This window comes from Drepanopeziza brunnea (assembly GCF_022702325.1).
Source record: "Drepanopeziza brunnea f. sp. 'multigermtubi' strain 214-2 chromosome Unknown ctg6, whole genome shotgun sequence".
NCBI classification, from domain to species: Eukaryota; Fungi; Ascomycota; class Leotiomycetes; order Helotiales; family Drepanopezizaceae; genus Drepanopeziza; species Drepanopeziza brunnea.
Genome location: NW_027094069.1, coordinates 2,124,161 through 2,139,772, shown reverse-complemented (window position 1 = coordinate 2,139,772; position 15,612 = coordinate 2,124,161). Strand labels below are relative to the sequence as shown.

General features: G+C 48.1%; 4 protein-coding genes across 4 annotated transcripts; all 4 read left to right on the top strand.

The window, feature by feature from the left end:
- Positions 1-2,527: 2,527 nt before the first annotated feature.
- On the top strand, positions 2,528-4,996 carry L3040_004434 (uncharacterized protein; the record flags this gene model as incomplete). The annotated part of the gene is made up of 6 exons (XM_066154998.1): positions 2,528-2,560; positions 2,607-2,709; positions 2,782-3,108; positions 3,186-3,198; positions 3,252-3,342; positions 3,395-4,996. 6 exons carry the CDS (start codon positions 2,528-2,530, stop codon positions 4,994-4,996), a joined length of 2,169 nt encoding a protein of 722 aa, XP_066011974.1.
- A 1,559-nt stretch (positions 4,997-6,555) lies between these two features.
- On the top strand, positions 6,556-7,580 carry L3040_004433 (uncharacterized protein; the record flags this gene model as incomplete). Its single annotated transcript, XM_066154994.1, has 4 exons — positions 6,556-6,565; positions 6,645-6,657; positions 6,711-6,835; positions 6,889-7,580. 4 exons carry the CDS (start codon positions 6,556-6,558, stop codon positions 7,578-7,580), a joined length of 840 nt encoding a protein of 279 aa, XP_066011973.1.
- Positions 7,581-8,611: 1,031 nt separating this feature from the next.
- L3040_004432 (uncharacterized protein) lies at positions 8,612-10,209 on the top strand (the record flags this gene model as incomplete). Its single annotated transcript, XM_066154991.1, has 6 exons — positions 8,612-8,644; positions 8,695-8,797; positions 8,971-9,294; positions 9,370-9,382; positions 9,431-9,520; positions 9,636-10,209. 6 exons carry the CDS (start codon positions 8,612-8,614, stop codon positions 10,207-10,209), a joined length of 1,137 nt encoding a protein of 378 aa, XP_066011972.1.
- Positions 10,210-12,781: 2,572 nt separating this feature from the next.
- Positions 12,782-14,204, top strand: L3040_004431 (uncharacterized protein; the record flags this gene model as incomplete). Its single annotated transcript, XM_007291490.1, has 4 exons — positions 12,782-13,049; positions 13,123-13,204; positions 13,254-13,408; positions 13,465-14,204. 4 exons carry the CDS (start codon positions 12,782-12,784, stop codon positions 14,202-14,204), a joined length of 1,245 nt encoding a protein of 414 aa, XP_007291552.1.
- Positions 14,205-15,612: the final 1,408 nt, after the last annotated feature.

Below are 15,612 nucleotides of genomic sequence, written 5' to 3'. Positions count from 1 at the left end.
CTTTCTTTCTTTCTTGCTTTCTTTTTTGATTAAGACATTTGTTGTTGTCACTGATTCCTGGTGGAGGATCGGAGCATCGCGTCTACTAGTGAGAGTATTTCCTCGGCCAGGAAGGTGCGAGTTGAAGCATCCAACAACGAGAACCCAAGTTGGTTTAGCAGACGAAGCTAGAAAATCTGATGGCGCTTCTAAACCTTGGGGGTTGTCGTTCATTGCAGCCTAGGCACCGTAACTAGCAATACCATTATTTTCATTATAGCGTAGGTTCGTAGGAGACGGTGCGTTCTGCCGAGTAGTAAGTGACCTGCAGGTACGATTTCGAGACGCGGTAATAAAGTTTGTAGTGTACGTACGGGTGACGCTGATCAGAATCAGGATCCACATAGATACATATATATATATATATATATACATACATATATGCGGGGGAAAACAAAATGTGCCGATGAGAGGTTTCAGAAGCGGTTGTCACTTTCTAGCTGCTCTCGGAGATTCTTGCTTGGATCCTGCGACTAGTCTTCAACGAATCTCTATCGAATGAATGGCGGGCTGAAGGTTACTGCGGGAAGAGCCTTGTTTTTTTTTATGATTTTTGGGTGTTTATTTGCATGAGTAGATTCAAGTTGAGTGAGTGCCTGCGCGATATATAGGTCGGAAATCCTCGCCTTGATTAACAGCTGATTGAAATACCTTTGATCAGCTCTCGGAACATCAATACGAATCGAGAGTAAAAAGGGATGGGATTTGGATATACCCCATTCATTGATCGCTACTTGCTAGCCTGATTCGTAAATCTAGTGGCGCACAACGCTTCTTCACGAAATGGAGTTGATGATATTACTGTTCTCTCACCAAAACAAAAAAAAAGGACAAAAAAAAGGACAAAAATTGCAAAACTCAACTGGAAGCCCATATACTATTATGAGGTCCCAGTTTACAAACCTAATTGAATAGGTTATTCCGAATCTACGATTATCAACTTGCGAGAGGGGATGTGCGACTCTGATAGCTGGCCTGAAACCCGCTGAGCCACCGCAACTTCTGTCGCAAGTTGATGGAAGACGGGGACGGAGTTGGTTTGATTAAGGAGGTGAAAATATTTGTGCGCGGGAGAAGCTCGGGGTGGGGATATATATATATGGATGGGAAAGGGTTTCGCTACGTACTCGAGGTGATCACTCTGAGATGGAGGATTACTACTTGTATGGAAAATTGCTAGGACTGGTTTATCATATTTAGGCTTCTTGGGTGGGGAGGTACAACGAACGAGGAGCGTAGAGATGCAGAGCGTGATTCTTGAAACCAAGGTACGAGCCGAGTGTCGCTCGAAGACAGACCATAAAGCATTGCACTGACGACCATCCAATCATGCCTTTCGACTAGAGTCCTCCTATCTGATGGTCCATGAGCACTTTCCGGCGTGAGAAAGAAGGCCGTCACGGTGATATATACGGAACTCATCTGTCGAGGCTCGAGATCCGAAGGGAGCTCCCGCTACGAGCAGAGAGTTTAGAAGTGCGGTTCGGGAGGAGGAAGGAACATAGGTCGGCCACGGCGAGAGTCTTGGGCTCCATTTCCATAAGAGCGGGAGTGCTGAGCGGCACTCTATTCGGGAAGTGGGCTGCGTTAAGATATGATCGATATTTGGTCTGGTGTGTTGCCACTGGGCGGCTGTGACTGACACGATACGGCCGCATCGTGGAGGTGCATCGCTCAAGAGTAGCGCACTGGTGGGGGGTCTGATTTCGGGTCAGCAGAAGAATAGAGGTGGTTAGTTATATTATATGTATATGTATAGGTCATATGTATCGGTTGGGACATTCTTGATAAATATTACGAGATCTAACAATATATCGGCGTACTGTATCTCTGTTAGGGCTGGCTGGAATCCCTTGGCCCCACCAAAATTCAAGCAAGAGAAGACATGGCACAGCAGGGAAAGTTTTTCAATGCGAGGGTTTGAGACTTTGAGGCAGCCCGTCGCCACAGTCGAGGTACTGTCCTCGGCTCTCTTCCTCCTCGCCGCTCCGCACTTCTACCGGCCATCTTCCGACTATTTCGAGGAGCTGCCGACGGATCGGTTTCCCTCTCTTTTGAAAATCGGGATTCTGAGAAAATAAGCGCTGACTCGGGATCCCGAGCGTACAGGAAAGAGAATTCGAGGTTGGCTAGACAAGAGGCTCGGCTCGCTTAGAAAAGGGGTCTAGCGGTATGCATGTAAGCGCTGTCGGTTCTTCTCTTCCTTCCAATCATTATGGTAACACAGTGGAGTGCTGCTCACGCATGCGATGCAACCATTCCCAGAATTGGAATCATGCGTATGCCGGCCTACATCCATTCGGCCACGCATCAAGCCACCAACGAGCCACCGCCCGATCGCCCACTATATACCATCATGAGAACCCGCGCAACCATTTGTGTGCTGCCCGGTGTCCAGACCACACGATCTCTTCTTCTCTTTCAAATTTGATCAATTTTTATTGACTGAATCGGCGAGGCATGCATTAGTTCGTGAAGTATCGCGAGAATGAGGATTGCCTGTTTGCAGTTCGCCCCTCAGGTACGTTCCTTGATGTGTTTTGAGAGTTTTGCTGACAAGGTCACAGGTTGGGGATATCGACAACAACCTCAATCGTGCCGATTCGGTCCTTAATCGCGCGAATCCCCAAAACTTGGACTTACTGGTCCTTCCAGAGCTGGCCTTCACTGGTATGTCCTTGAGATCTGGTGGTTCAGCCAGCTCGGGTCTCAGCAACCGGCCAGCTGACCCGTCTGCGGCAGGATATAATTTTCGCTCTTTGCATCATATCAGTCCTTATCTCGAGCCTATGACATCGGGCATTACCTCGTTGTGGGCGAGGACCACAGCTCTGAAATATAACTGTGTTGTTACAGCAGGCTATCCAGAGAAAGTAGATTTGAGTCCGAAATGGCCAGCATCTCCGGAGTACTACAACTCGGCAATCACTGTCAATGCCGACGGTGAAACTATAGCAAACTATCGGAAATCGTTCCTCTTTTATACGGACGAAACATGGGCACTCGAAGGTCCTGATGGTTTTTATGACGGCAACATCGAGGGTCTCGGAGACGTGGCAATGGGTATCTGTAAGTGGCCCAACGATCCTGCCGAGCGTGGGTGTCAAAAATTGGAGTCCTGAAACCTTGCTAACTTACAGTCATAGGTATGGATCTCAAGTAAGTTCCTATAGGTGACAAAATCCCACGTCTTGGTTGTTAACGGCGTTTAGTCCATATAAATTCGAAGCTGCTTGGAACGCTTGGGAATTCGCTCACCATGTTCTCCATAGACAGTCTAACCTCATAATTCTCTCTATGGCGGTAAGATTGCAGATAACTTTTATCATGGATGAAACACACGCTGATTTGATAGTGGATGACACGTGAAAACGGCAGATCGTTCTGTAGGACTCCGAAGGAACCAGATATGGACACGCTCTCGTATTGGTTGGCCCGACTGGAACCGATTATTCGTAACGAGGGGGAGGAAGAAATCATCGCCGTGTTCGCGAATCGAACGGGTACCGAGGAAAATGCTGTGTACGCCGGGTCTAGTGCAGTTCTAGGGATTCAAGCTGGCGAGGTCAAGGTCTACGGGATACTTGGACGAGGAGACAGAGAACTACTTGTTGTTGATACCTCTGAGCGGCCGAAGTTACAACTTGTTTCCGAACCGAGGGATGCAACGCCGCCAGCACCTACCATCGAACGTGGTATAGCTCCCTCTGCTGCCCTCGATGCAATTGCTTTTGCTGCCGCCACTGCAAACAAAATTTCGGAAACACGATTATCGACATCCTCGGACTCTGCCAATGATTCCGATCAGAGCCTGAGCAGCCAGCAATCTATCTCCACGAGTCATACCTCAATAGATCTCCCGCAACTGACCACCCAAATGACAATATCGACAACCAAATCATCATTGGTTACTCCTCAACTGGATTCGTGTTCCTTCTCGCCGATTTCACCCGTTGGAAATCCGACCACACAAGCATACTTCCCAGAAAAGACCACTACAGAACCTTGTCCCCATGAGCCGAAGCAAGTGAAGGAGAGGAAGCTGACGCCAGTTCCGCAGAGTACCGAGCACGGCAAGTTTGTAGAGCGACATCCAACACCAATTCCTATTCCGTCAGTCTATTCAAGGCCAGCTTCGCCTAAGTCTAGAAATTGCAGTCGCTCTAGAGGAGCGGCCCTACAGGTTTTGCCGCCAATTGATGGTTCGATATCCAGGATGGGTAGCATCCTCAGCGATGAGCAGAGGCTTCAAGAGTCTCTTGCCCTGGGAAGTATGAGTATGATTGGACAGGGGATTGATTTCGAATCATTTATTGAGGAGCGTCTCGATCCCAATGAGATCATTTACATCGAGGGCGAGGACGACCAGCATTTTGAGAGTGTAGTTGGGAACATCCTTGAGGATGCACGGGAAGATCGAGCCGATTTCATGGGCGAATATATCAGCAATCAGCACCCGCCGACAAAATACTCTCCCTGTTCGGTGTCCCAGGTTGAATCTAATAACAGACGCACCAGCAGCCAATCAGCTATGTCTCTTTCCCGCGCCTCTCAACATAGCATCAATGTTACTTCGTCTAGAGAGATATTTTTGGTCGACCATTCACGGAGCCGAGATACATCCCGAGGTCGAGCTCCATTACGACCAAGAGTTTCTTCCAGTAGCCGAGTCGATATTGGCACTGGGGATGAGAGTCAGCTATTGATGTCCGCTATCTGTGCCCACATTCTGGAATCCCCCACGTTCCAGTCCGTCTGCAACGTCACGCAATCGATCGGAACAGTGAACTCAGGCGATTCTCAGCATAGAAGCCAGACAGATACGGCCAAGGCCAGCGAAAAGTCGCTTCCTCTGTTGCCTACCAAAGTTCCACATTTCGATTCATTATTCACAAGAAACCCTCTCGGCCCTAGGAGTCGGCATATTACGCCTCGCCCTCTGAGTACGGTCTGGTAGGGGTGCTGGATTTGGGTTTTATGTCAGGACTCTTTTTTTGTAGAAACTTCTTGTTATCTTGTGAAGCATGGTGTTTGGAGCTTGTTTATATGTCCTGTCCTTCGGACGAATTTTCTACGCATCAGGAAGGCAAAGAGGATGTAGCGATCAACAGCAGGTATAAGATGGCGCAGTATAGAACAAATACTGTAAATTACTCGATATGCTGAGTGTTATTGGAATCTGGGATGAACAAATATTTTTTCAACGCTATGAGGGGGGTCTTTTTGAGTTATGGCGGTTTGCACATGCGAAGTTGATTAGCAACGTTTGTAGTCAGATGCTCCCCCAAATCAGAGGTCATGATTCGGCTCCATGGTGGTAAGAAGAAAAGGGAACGACCGTCTTCCAAGCGGAGGGAGGAGTGAGCAACAGAGGTGCTGCTGCTACGATTCGGAGCGCATGGGACGAGCTGCATTGCTCTAGGGGTCTTCTCGCTTATCGAAGTGTTCACCTGGGCAGGGCTTGCAGAGACAGCACCCACTCTTCCCCGGCCTTTACACGCCCATAATTCACTGGAGGATATTGATATAGCCCGAGAGACCAGCCATCCCGTGTTACTTTTGGATCGGGAGCATCAGGAGCATCAGGAGCATCCCGCAGATTTCCCTCGGGCCGAAATTAAATATCAGCCGAGGTGCTGTACCAGTTTTTGATATCCGTTCCTTGACCCATCCTATCCCCCATTCTTATAATCGTGCGTTGTGTTTTCTTAGTCGTTCAATCGGTCTTCTGTCTTTCCGACGACCCCTTCTTGCGGTGCATGTAACGTCGTTGATTATGATCAAAAGTAATCAAGATGAGGATTGCTTGCCTTCAGGTATCCTACTCGATGCCCAACCCCTCTTTCTAGCGCTTACAATATCGCAGATAGTTCGCACCTCAGGTTAGCGATATCGACAACAATCTCAACCGTGCAGATGCGATACTGAGTAAAGCGAATTCTCAAGAACTAGATCTGCTAGTACTACCTGAGTTGGCATTCACTGGTGGGTCTGGAAAGGAGCGCCATACCTGTTGCGAGCGTAAGATGATGTTGACGATATTTCCTGACAGCAGTCGTATTGCTATACCAAGCATGCTTGTTGCTGTGTTTTGATCATGCGATACACTCAGAGCGGATTAGAACTCTCAATTCTGCCAAGACCATGATGCTCTGGCACATCACAAATTCATGTTCAATTAACCAGAAGCAGGTTACAATTTCAAGTCGCTACAAAATATCAGTACCTACCTCGAACCCACCACTGCCGGTATCACATCGCTTTGGGCCAGGACGACTTCTTTGAAGTATGGTTGCGTAGTCACTGCGGGATACCCTGAAAAGGTCGACATCGGTCCAAAATGGCCAGCCTCCACCGAATATTATAATTCTGCGATAACGGTGAGCGGTGAGCGGTGAAGTGGAGACTATTGCCAATTATCGGAAGTCTTTTCTCTACTGCGCAGATGAGGCTTGAGCTTTGGAGGGTCCAGATGGCTTTCACGATGGGGAGATAGACGGATTAGGGAACGTAGCGATGGGGATATGTAAGTGGCCAACAGAGTAATTTGAGCGTGAGTCCATGTTTTACAGTTCTTGAGAAATCAGCTAACGAGATTCTCATAGGCATGGGCATGAAGTAAGGTCTATTTTCCCTCGCGCTGTATCACAAGATGACTGACTTAGATCCAGCCCGTATAAGTTTGAGGCCCCCTGGAGCGCATGGGAATTCGCATACCATATTCTCCACAAGTCGGCAAATCTTGTCATCATATCTACGACCTGGCTCACCCGAGAAGATGCGAGGGCATTCAGTCGTACACCCAAGAGCCAGATATGGAGACACTCTCCTACTGACTCGCAAGACTAGAACCTCTGATTCGAGCAGAAAGCGATGACGAGATGATAGCTGTACTCGCTAATCGCTGTGGAACGGAAGAAGACGCAGTGTATGCAGGTACAAGCTCAGTGCTCGGCATTCAAAGTGGAGAAGTCAAGGTTTACGGCATACTGGGACGGGGTGAGCGAGAACTGCTAGTCGTACACACTAGCCGCCCTCCGCAGGCAAAGCTCATTTCGGAGCCCAGTCTCTCTAAAAGCTCTAATTCCGCGAAATCGGAGCCCCGAAGCTCCTTGCCCAACACTTTCCTAACCAAGCCAACATCCGCAGCATTCTCCAAATCGCCAAATTCCAAATGCATAAGGCCTGGTCAGCCTATCGCTGAAAATCTGGGGGTTTCGACCACAGCCACTGCTGCTACAATCTCTACCTCCATGCACCTCTCGATAGACATGGACAGCACGATCGCGCCTCTCTGCCCAGTGGACGCTCGTGTTCCCAGCCCTTTCTTCGCCCGGTCCGGCAATCCCAGCTGCGGAGAACCACGGCACGAAAAATCCCTCAAATCCAGCATCGAAAAGCTCAAGCAAGTTGAACCCATGATTCCAGACTCCCTACACTCTTCCGCCCCTCGTCACCCAAATCCCGTAACGCCAGCCAGGTTCGAAACCCCAACTACGTGGAGCCTGGGCCGACGTGGAGCCTGGGCTGATGTATGCTGATTCTAGTGAGACGCCGAACATACCTTCAACGAGGACATTTGGGGTAGGTAAGCAGATGGAGATTGCGAAAAGTCCACCTCATTCGGCGAGTATGATTACGGATACTTTTGATGGGCACCTGGGTGGGGAGACCAAATTAAGGGTGAAGAGTCCAGCGTCTCCGAGGCCGAGGAGTGTTGATTGGTGATCCTATGGGCAGATATGGATTGGGGGCTTACGCTAGGGTCATGTGTGGTTGTCGCTGGTCATCGCAATGGAGAATCAAGGCGTTCTTAAGAGCATGGAGTTCTGGCTGGAGGAGATTAGGTCTTCTAGCATCGTAGCTTGTGGTGCATGCACCTCGTGTTTGTGGAAGAACCGTACCTTGCAATAGCATCGGGATGGGAATAGAGCGCGGTGGGCGTACTTGTGTGCACAGATATTATACCCAGCCTTGTAAGGTTGAATCATGTCACTGACTTTTTATGATGGGATATAACTTTTTGGTATAAGAGGTACGACTTACGAGGTGGCAGAGAAATTAAGTCTCGGTTGCATATGGGGGGCAGTGAAAGACTCTCAATCGTGGAAGCCACTAAATTGTCAATCCACTCAAATATCTAATTCATACAAAAGTGGAATTGAAATTTGTTGAAGCAGCTCGGGGTAGGAAAGGACAAACTATCCCGAGCCTTGAAAGGTTGTGTCGACGTTGTTGATATGCATCCTCGGCTACTGGCGCTAGCGGTGGGTGACATTATAAAAGTGGGTCAGCCCGTAAGCGCCCGCCTACTTAGGCTTGTCAGACCATCCGTGTTAATTGACCACACCTCTGAGATCCTGAAGTCCGAAGTTGGCCGCATATGATCAGCGCGAATGCGATACGACTGCTGCGATTGCGGAAGTACAATCTAAAGGGCTATTCTTCTGGAGCTTCGCCTTCCGGGCTTCGGGTTCACCACCACGCGTAAGGTATTAAGTGGGGCGAAAATCAGATATCTTCCTGTCGGCCCTCCAAAGGTAGTACTTACCATCCACAACTACCCGCAAAGATGCGAATTGGTTGCTTGCAGTTTTCGCCTCAGGTATGTTGTATTCATTCGCTATGGTTGTCGAAGGCTTAATGTCTTCGCAGGTTGGCGATGTTGATAACAACCTGAACCGCGCCGATTGCGTTCTGAGCAGGGCAAACCCAAAAGATCTAGATCTGCTCGTGCTGCCTGAACTTGCATTCACTGGTTAGTCTACGACCTTCTGATGCCTTTGCAATGTTGCAAGCCTGCTTGTTAGTGATGCCCGCAGAGATCCACCCCTCGGCACTGTGCCGCAGAACCAGGCTCGCGGGTTTCTACCAACATCGCGACGATCTTGGAGGATCATTCCTCACGAACAAGAGCTAAGATTTTCACAGGATATAATTTCAGGTCCTTGGCGCATATTTCGCCTTTCCTCGAGCCCACTACAGCTGGCATCACTTCGCTCTGGGCACGGACTGCAGCTCTCAAATACAATTGCATAATAGCTGCTGGCTACCCCGAGAAAGTCGACGTCAGCAAGAGATGGCCTACAAATCCTGAGTATTACAACTCTGTGATTATGGTCAATCAAGATGGCGAGACCATCGCAAATTATCGAAAATCGTTCCTGTATTATACGGATGAAACCTGGGCTCTGGAAGGTAAAGGCTTCTACTCAGGAGCCATCGAAGGCCTCGGCGATGTTGCTATGGGAATATGTATGTCACTAGTCCAGTAAATTTTTTTCTTTGGAAAAAAGAAAGAAAAAAACCGCTGACCTCTGCTTCTAACAGGTATGGATTTGAAGTAGGTTCAAACACACTTGGTACCAGTGAGGTCTGCTGATTTCACTAGTCCTTACAAGTTTGAAGCACCGTGGAGTGCATGGGAGTTCGCACATCATGTCCTTCATGTTAAGGCAAATCTTGTGATACTTTCAATGGCGTAAGTAAATTCAGAAATCAGGATCTCTCACCTGTTGCCTTCTTATAGGCTTTGGAATCCAAAGTCATCACGACAAACAAACCTTTCTTTTCTCTGACAATGATATTACATACAGATGGAACACTCGAGAAGATGCGGGAAGCTTCAGTCGAGCGCCACTTGAGCCTGATATGGAAACTCTTGCATACTGGCTCGGCCGTCTTGAACCTTTGATTCGGGCCGAGGCCAAAGGAGAAATAATCGTCATTTTCGCCAATCGCTGCGGTACAGAGGACGAGGTCACCTACGCTGGAACAAGCGCGGTAATTGGAATCAACGAGGGCGAAGTGAAAGTCTACGGACTTCTAGGCCGCGGAGAGAAAGAGCTTCTTGTAGTCGATACGAATGAGCTACCGAAAGCCAAACTGGTCTCGGCACCGAATTCTGCTGCCACTGATGTCCTAGAAACCGCCCCTGAATCAGGTGCTAATGGATACGAGCCAGCCGATCTGCCTGACTGGTCCGATTCGGACAGTTTTGAAGGTTCTTTGGAGGCGGATGACTACCATCATGATCCCCCGCCCATCTCTGCCTCCGACTCTCGACGTTCTCCGCTTCACTTCAATCCCAAAGCTACCGCCCCCAACGATGAACTTGACGAGCCAGTGAGATCAAACAGAGCCGAGTCTCATGTCCACACTCCATCATGAGAATTCCCGAGTTCTGTCGGCTCGACATCAACCGAGTCGAGAAATGCCAGTGGGAATGGGGAGCGTGAACATTCGGAGGAGGAAGTTGTCCTTCGGGCCTCCATTAAACACGGAACTCACTCAACATTAAACATTCCAGATGATCATCAGTCGATTTTCTCCTCCAGTCCTCTCGATCTCTGAGGTGGAAATGTCCAAAAGCTCAATCTGGTAAATGGAAGATCCCCCATGCATCTTTAACTAGCTATGTTCTGGGTCTTTGTCACTTGTTATTCAAATTATTGATATTCATCTGTGTAGCAGCATGGCGTTCGGCAACTTGAAAAAGGGTAGAGACCGAAGAGACGGAAGTGTGTATGCGTTGGGCTGTATATTAGATAACCGAGCCTTTGATCTGTACCCGTATATGCTGTGCTTAATCGAATATTTAAACATGACTAGAATCAACAGTAAGACCATTCGGAGATATTTTTCACCCCCTGCCTTAAATCCGGCTTTCTGTATACGATTCTGCGAAATCCTTTTGGAGAATGTTTTTATCATACCAACCTGATACCAACACTAGGTGCTGGGTTAGTAGCACCTCTCCCTCCCAACGCGGAACAATTATAGAGATCAAAATTAAAAGGCGAAGCGGCTTTAAGTTTCCAACAGATTCGTGTTTATTTGCTCAAGGTAGGTATTATCGTAAGTGAGAGGCTGGGAGGGAGTGAATCTGCCAGCATGAAAATCACATGATTCATTTCTCATGTTCTTTAAATTCGCGAAAACTCTCTTCGAACCTTGTTCTCCCAACGCTGCTGACCAACCAACAGAATTTCTGGTAGGGATCTACCTACTCGATTCCGATTTACGACTTCTGAATCACTGTACACTTCGCATTGAATCAATTTCTTTGGCTTGAGTATCTCCGTGGCTTTGTGGGCATGATCATTGTCTCGGCTGGGGCTCCATTACTTCTACACAGGACCAGACTCCCGCATATCAACACAGAACCTTTCAGTCCTGTGACTATTCAGCAAGCCTTCATACTGTAAGTACCGAGAGGTTTCTTTCGGCGTTTATGCGATAAAATAAGTTCGAAATATGCAGCTTCGTCTTACGAGAGTCCTTTTCTAGCTTTTTCAGATCCGAGGCACGATGGCAATTGTTCCCCCTATGTGCGGCATTATCGCTATCAAAACAGGCCATTAGACACCTCCTGGAAAATGTAAGCGACGCTCAAGAAATACCGCATCGGTCGATATCCTGCCGAGATAATCGATACCTTAGCAGCCTCCGCTGTTATCACACGGCGCTCCCAAACCATCACATTGAGAAATTGGCAACTGAACCGCCCGTGGGATGCATGAATCGTGGGTTAAAAGGAGAAGTATTCCATAGGGACATTATCACTACACGCATTCTCTAAGGCACAGAGTCCAATGATCGTCATGTGACCTCGTTAGGTATCGATGAAAAACCACCCAATCGCCTCGCCCGGTTACGCGCCCGGTGTCTTTAAATCAACACAGGCTCGAATCCAGTCTCCTGTAAACCGATACTGGTCAAGTACGCTACTGTCCGATTCATTCGATTCGGGCCTCCACTTCAGGTGTCATGATATTAGGGAGTCACGGAAGCGTCGCTCAATGGCTACTGAAAAGGCCCCCCGACCTCTATCATCCTTCAACAATTCCGGGCCGCAGCGCACCAATAGATGCCTCGGTCACTTCGTCCTGTTGCGCTGGCACGATGAGATGTGGGGCGGGAACATTCCTCAATTTTTAATTTTGTGATTTGGATTCATTCGGCGCGGCTGTCTAGGACTCACAGCTGCGTCTGCAGCTGTCACCATGAAGATAGATCCGTCTTGCGCCGCAGCTATTATCATTATCACAACATCACACACTTCGAGAGTACTAGCTAGGTGGCGGACCAACTGTCTCAATGAGCCGAGCTTTGCGGTCCTTCTTCCACTTGAGGTCACTAGGTCGCCAACAGCCCCCAATCATCGAAACTCCTGCTCTGGCTGTGTGAAGAGATACTTTTTAAGGCTGGATACAGCGTCCCAAGACGCGAGCGATTGTTCGTCAATTCAAGGCTTCTTGTATCTCCACGATCGCCAATCATCCGCCAGCACGACTCACGAAGCTTCACACCTTGTTATCTCATCACCAAATCCCTGTCCTGCAGGGTGACCTTGTGGTGTACCTCGCATGCACAACGACGCTGTTGGTGAAAACCGAATCGGTTTATTTCTGCTTGTTAGGAGTCTGTCTGCTAGGGCTGGGCTGGATTCTGCGGAGAAGTCCCTGAGAAAGTCTGCGCATCGAAAAACCTCGATTGCTCTCAAAGCTTCCACCAAACTTTCATATAATGCCATCAACCCGCCCCCTGATATGCGTACGGAAGCAACTCGCTATTCAATACCAGTTGCGTTTGTTTGCAAGGAGGTTGGGATAATCTTGCTGGCCAAGATCACGGAAGCTTCATACATGTAGCACGCATCTTCCAGCTCAACCTTGGACATCGGAGAGTTCACCACAATCATTTAATATATCACAATATTCAAGCAATAGGGCACTCGAAAATGCGGTCGTCTATATTCAGACCTACGCTCGTTCTCATCACATCCTTTGCGTCGACAACGTCAGCTCTACTAGCATCTACTTCGTCACCATGCGCTTCTCAGTGCGGGAATACATTGGATAGTACCAGTGGGAGTGATATTGCCTGTAGCAATGCCGAATTCGAGTCCACAAACGCCGGAACGGTCTTTGAAAATTGTATCTCCTGCCAGGTTCGGAGCAACTATGTTGACCCTGTGACCAAACAATCAGATCTTCACTGGGCAATATGTAAGTATACAGTAGACTTGTTTTCCAAATACATCCTCTAATAGCTTGTTTGCTAATGGATCTTTTACCTTAGATAATATACGTTACGCCGTGAGTTGGTGTCTGTTTGGGTATCCGAACAACGAGAATGTTATCAGCACACCATGCACCACTAGGTTGGTTCTTTCCTGCTTTGTAAGATTGACAGTATCTGACAACGGAAAGTAAATCTTGTGGCCTTCTGAAAGCTGGCTTCGTACATGATTCATTATCTTCGAACGCTAGTACTTACGGCTTCTGTGCCCTCGTACCCGCCACTGATATATCAAAATGCACATCATGTCTCAGTTTTCAAACCTCGGAATTCTACCTTAAGAACTGTAAGCTCTCTATCTGTTATGACACGCAGGATTTCACTGATAGTCTCGCTCAAAAGTTGTTACGGCTCTAGACGCAGCATGCCAGCAACAACCCACTCCTGGCAATACAATCAACATAGAAGGGAGCCTCTTCTCCACTACAGCAGTCAATATCACAACCGGATCGGCTAGGCCTGCTTCTACATACAAACCAGACGATCATGCCTTGACGCTGGGAGCCAAAGTCGGGATTGCAGTGGGCGGCCTTGTTGCTTTATTGTCAATTTCAGGGTTCTGCATTGTGTGGCGAGGAAAGAGACGGCGGAGGATGTTTCTTTTGAAGCACCAGCAGGAAACGGGCTACGCAGATTGGCTCGTACAGAAAAAGTCAGCATTTATGTCACCACAAATTTCCAGCCCCGGGGCATTCTTCGACAGCCCTCAAAGTCAACGGCCTCTAGTATCGTCACAACCATGGCCAAGACCAAGACAAGGCGGAGACAGTCCAGCCAGCGCAATGGGAGATGGGGCATACAGCACGTACTCGAGTCAATACTCCAGCCCTACAGACGCCAGTGACCGGTTCCAAACCAGCGGGAGTTCGAGGGAGTGGCCAAGGGAGTGGCCGGTAGACCGCAAGAGCAGCATTGGAGGATCCTCGGGCGTCCGCAGTCGCAGTCGAGAGAAGCACGAGCCCACCGCCGAGATAATCGAGATGCAGAACGTTGCACCCGTGCTGCTACATCCAGGGCATGGTAGGGGCACTGCTAGTCACTTGACCGAAGACGATGTTCAGAGGGGAGGTCATGCTGTATAGAAGAGGCAGATTTCGAGTATCATGATTGGTTTAAAGGGGGGGTTTCTGATCGAGAGTTGTTAGGTGGGAAGACGGATGGGTTTGGTTCGGTGCTGGCTGCTTGGGTAGATCCCTACTGGCTAGATCCGAGGCGATGAAGGTGATGATGGTGATGAGTGGAAGGCGATACCAGTCGGTAGATAGTATCTCGGTTCACTCAGCTCGGCTCCGTTATCACTCCTTAACGAGCATAATAACAGTGAGACTTGACGTCTCGACTTTCAAGGCCCTTGCCTAAAGTGGCGAAAAAAAATGTGTCCCTGGAAAAAAAAGTGTGTCCCTCATCAAAATCAGGTCTCAAATTCGCATAATTTCATGACTCATCGTTCGAATAACTCAATAACGAATTAAAACACACACACACACATATATATATATATGAATTGGTGTCTCAGATCAAGATACTATATAACTATTGATGCATCAACTTGATATGATTCAGTATCTACTAACCCAATTAGTTACGATTCGAATTTGCTCCAAAAAAAAAGGTTTTTTAGATCTCTCTGAACGGTTAAAATTCGAACACATCAGATTCCACTAAATTTTCACATCGAACAAAGCGGTATATAATAGAGCTAGCATATTACAAATCTGATTCTCTAGATCGGCAGCGTCGTCAAGAATGGGAACATCAACCTTTTTTTCTTATAGTCGAGGCTTTCTTCTGATACGAGCAATATTGCGAAAGGTGCAAAAAGTACGGAGAGGGACACTTGTTCTACTTTTTGTTTTCTCTTTTTTTTTTGGCCTCCAGGGGATACATTTCTTTCGCCCACTTTAGGGAAGGGTCTCAAAAAGTTGAGACGTCAGGTCCTGCTCTTAACCAGGTTGGTATTGCGGAGGGTGGAGTTACGGAAGAGGAATCGCTGTTTGGACAACAGTAGCTTGCATTGACATCTGGTTATTTTTTGGCCCTAGAACCCTTTTTTATAATGTAAATATATATATATATATATATATATTCTTGCACGTCAATGCATTCCCGCAACCGATCCATCCGCCCTGGGACCTTCCCCAAATCAATAAAGCGCTCCGGAAGCAGAGGTGGATGGGTATATGAAATATATCTGCTTGGATACTTAGCCACCCTTTTCAACCACCACCACAACCTACTCTACTACATAGGTACACAGTAGTACTACCTACAAAAGTAGTGGTAGCCCCCTGTCGCCTTATCGCAGCACTGCTTGTCAAAAACCCCCCTGCAGATAGGCATGGTAATCCGCCCACACATATCCCTATCAACAATGGTCCAGCATAGAGGTATTCCCTCTTTCCCAGGTCGACGGAGGAATATCAATCGGCCAGCGAGCGCCAGCTGCACAGCAAAAGATAAAGCTGAAGATAAAGCTAAAGCCAAGGCTAA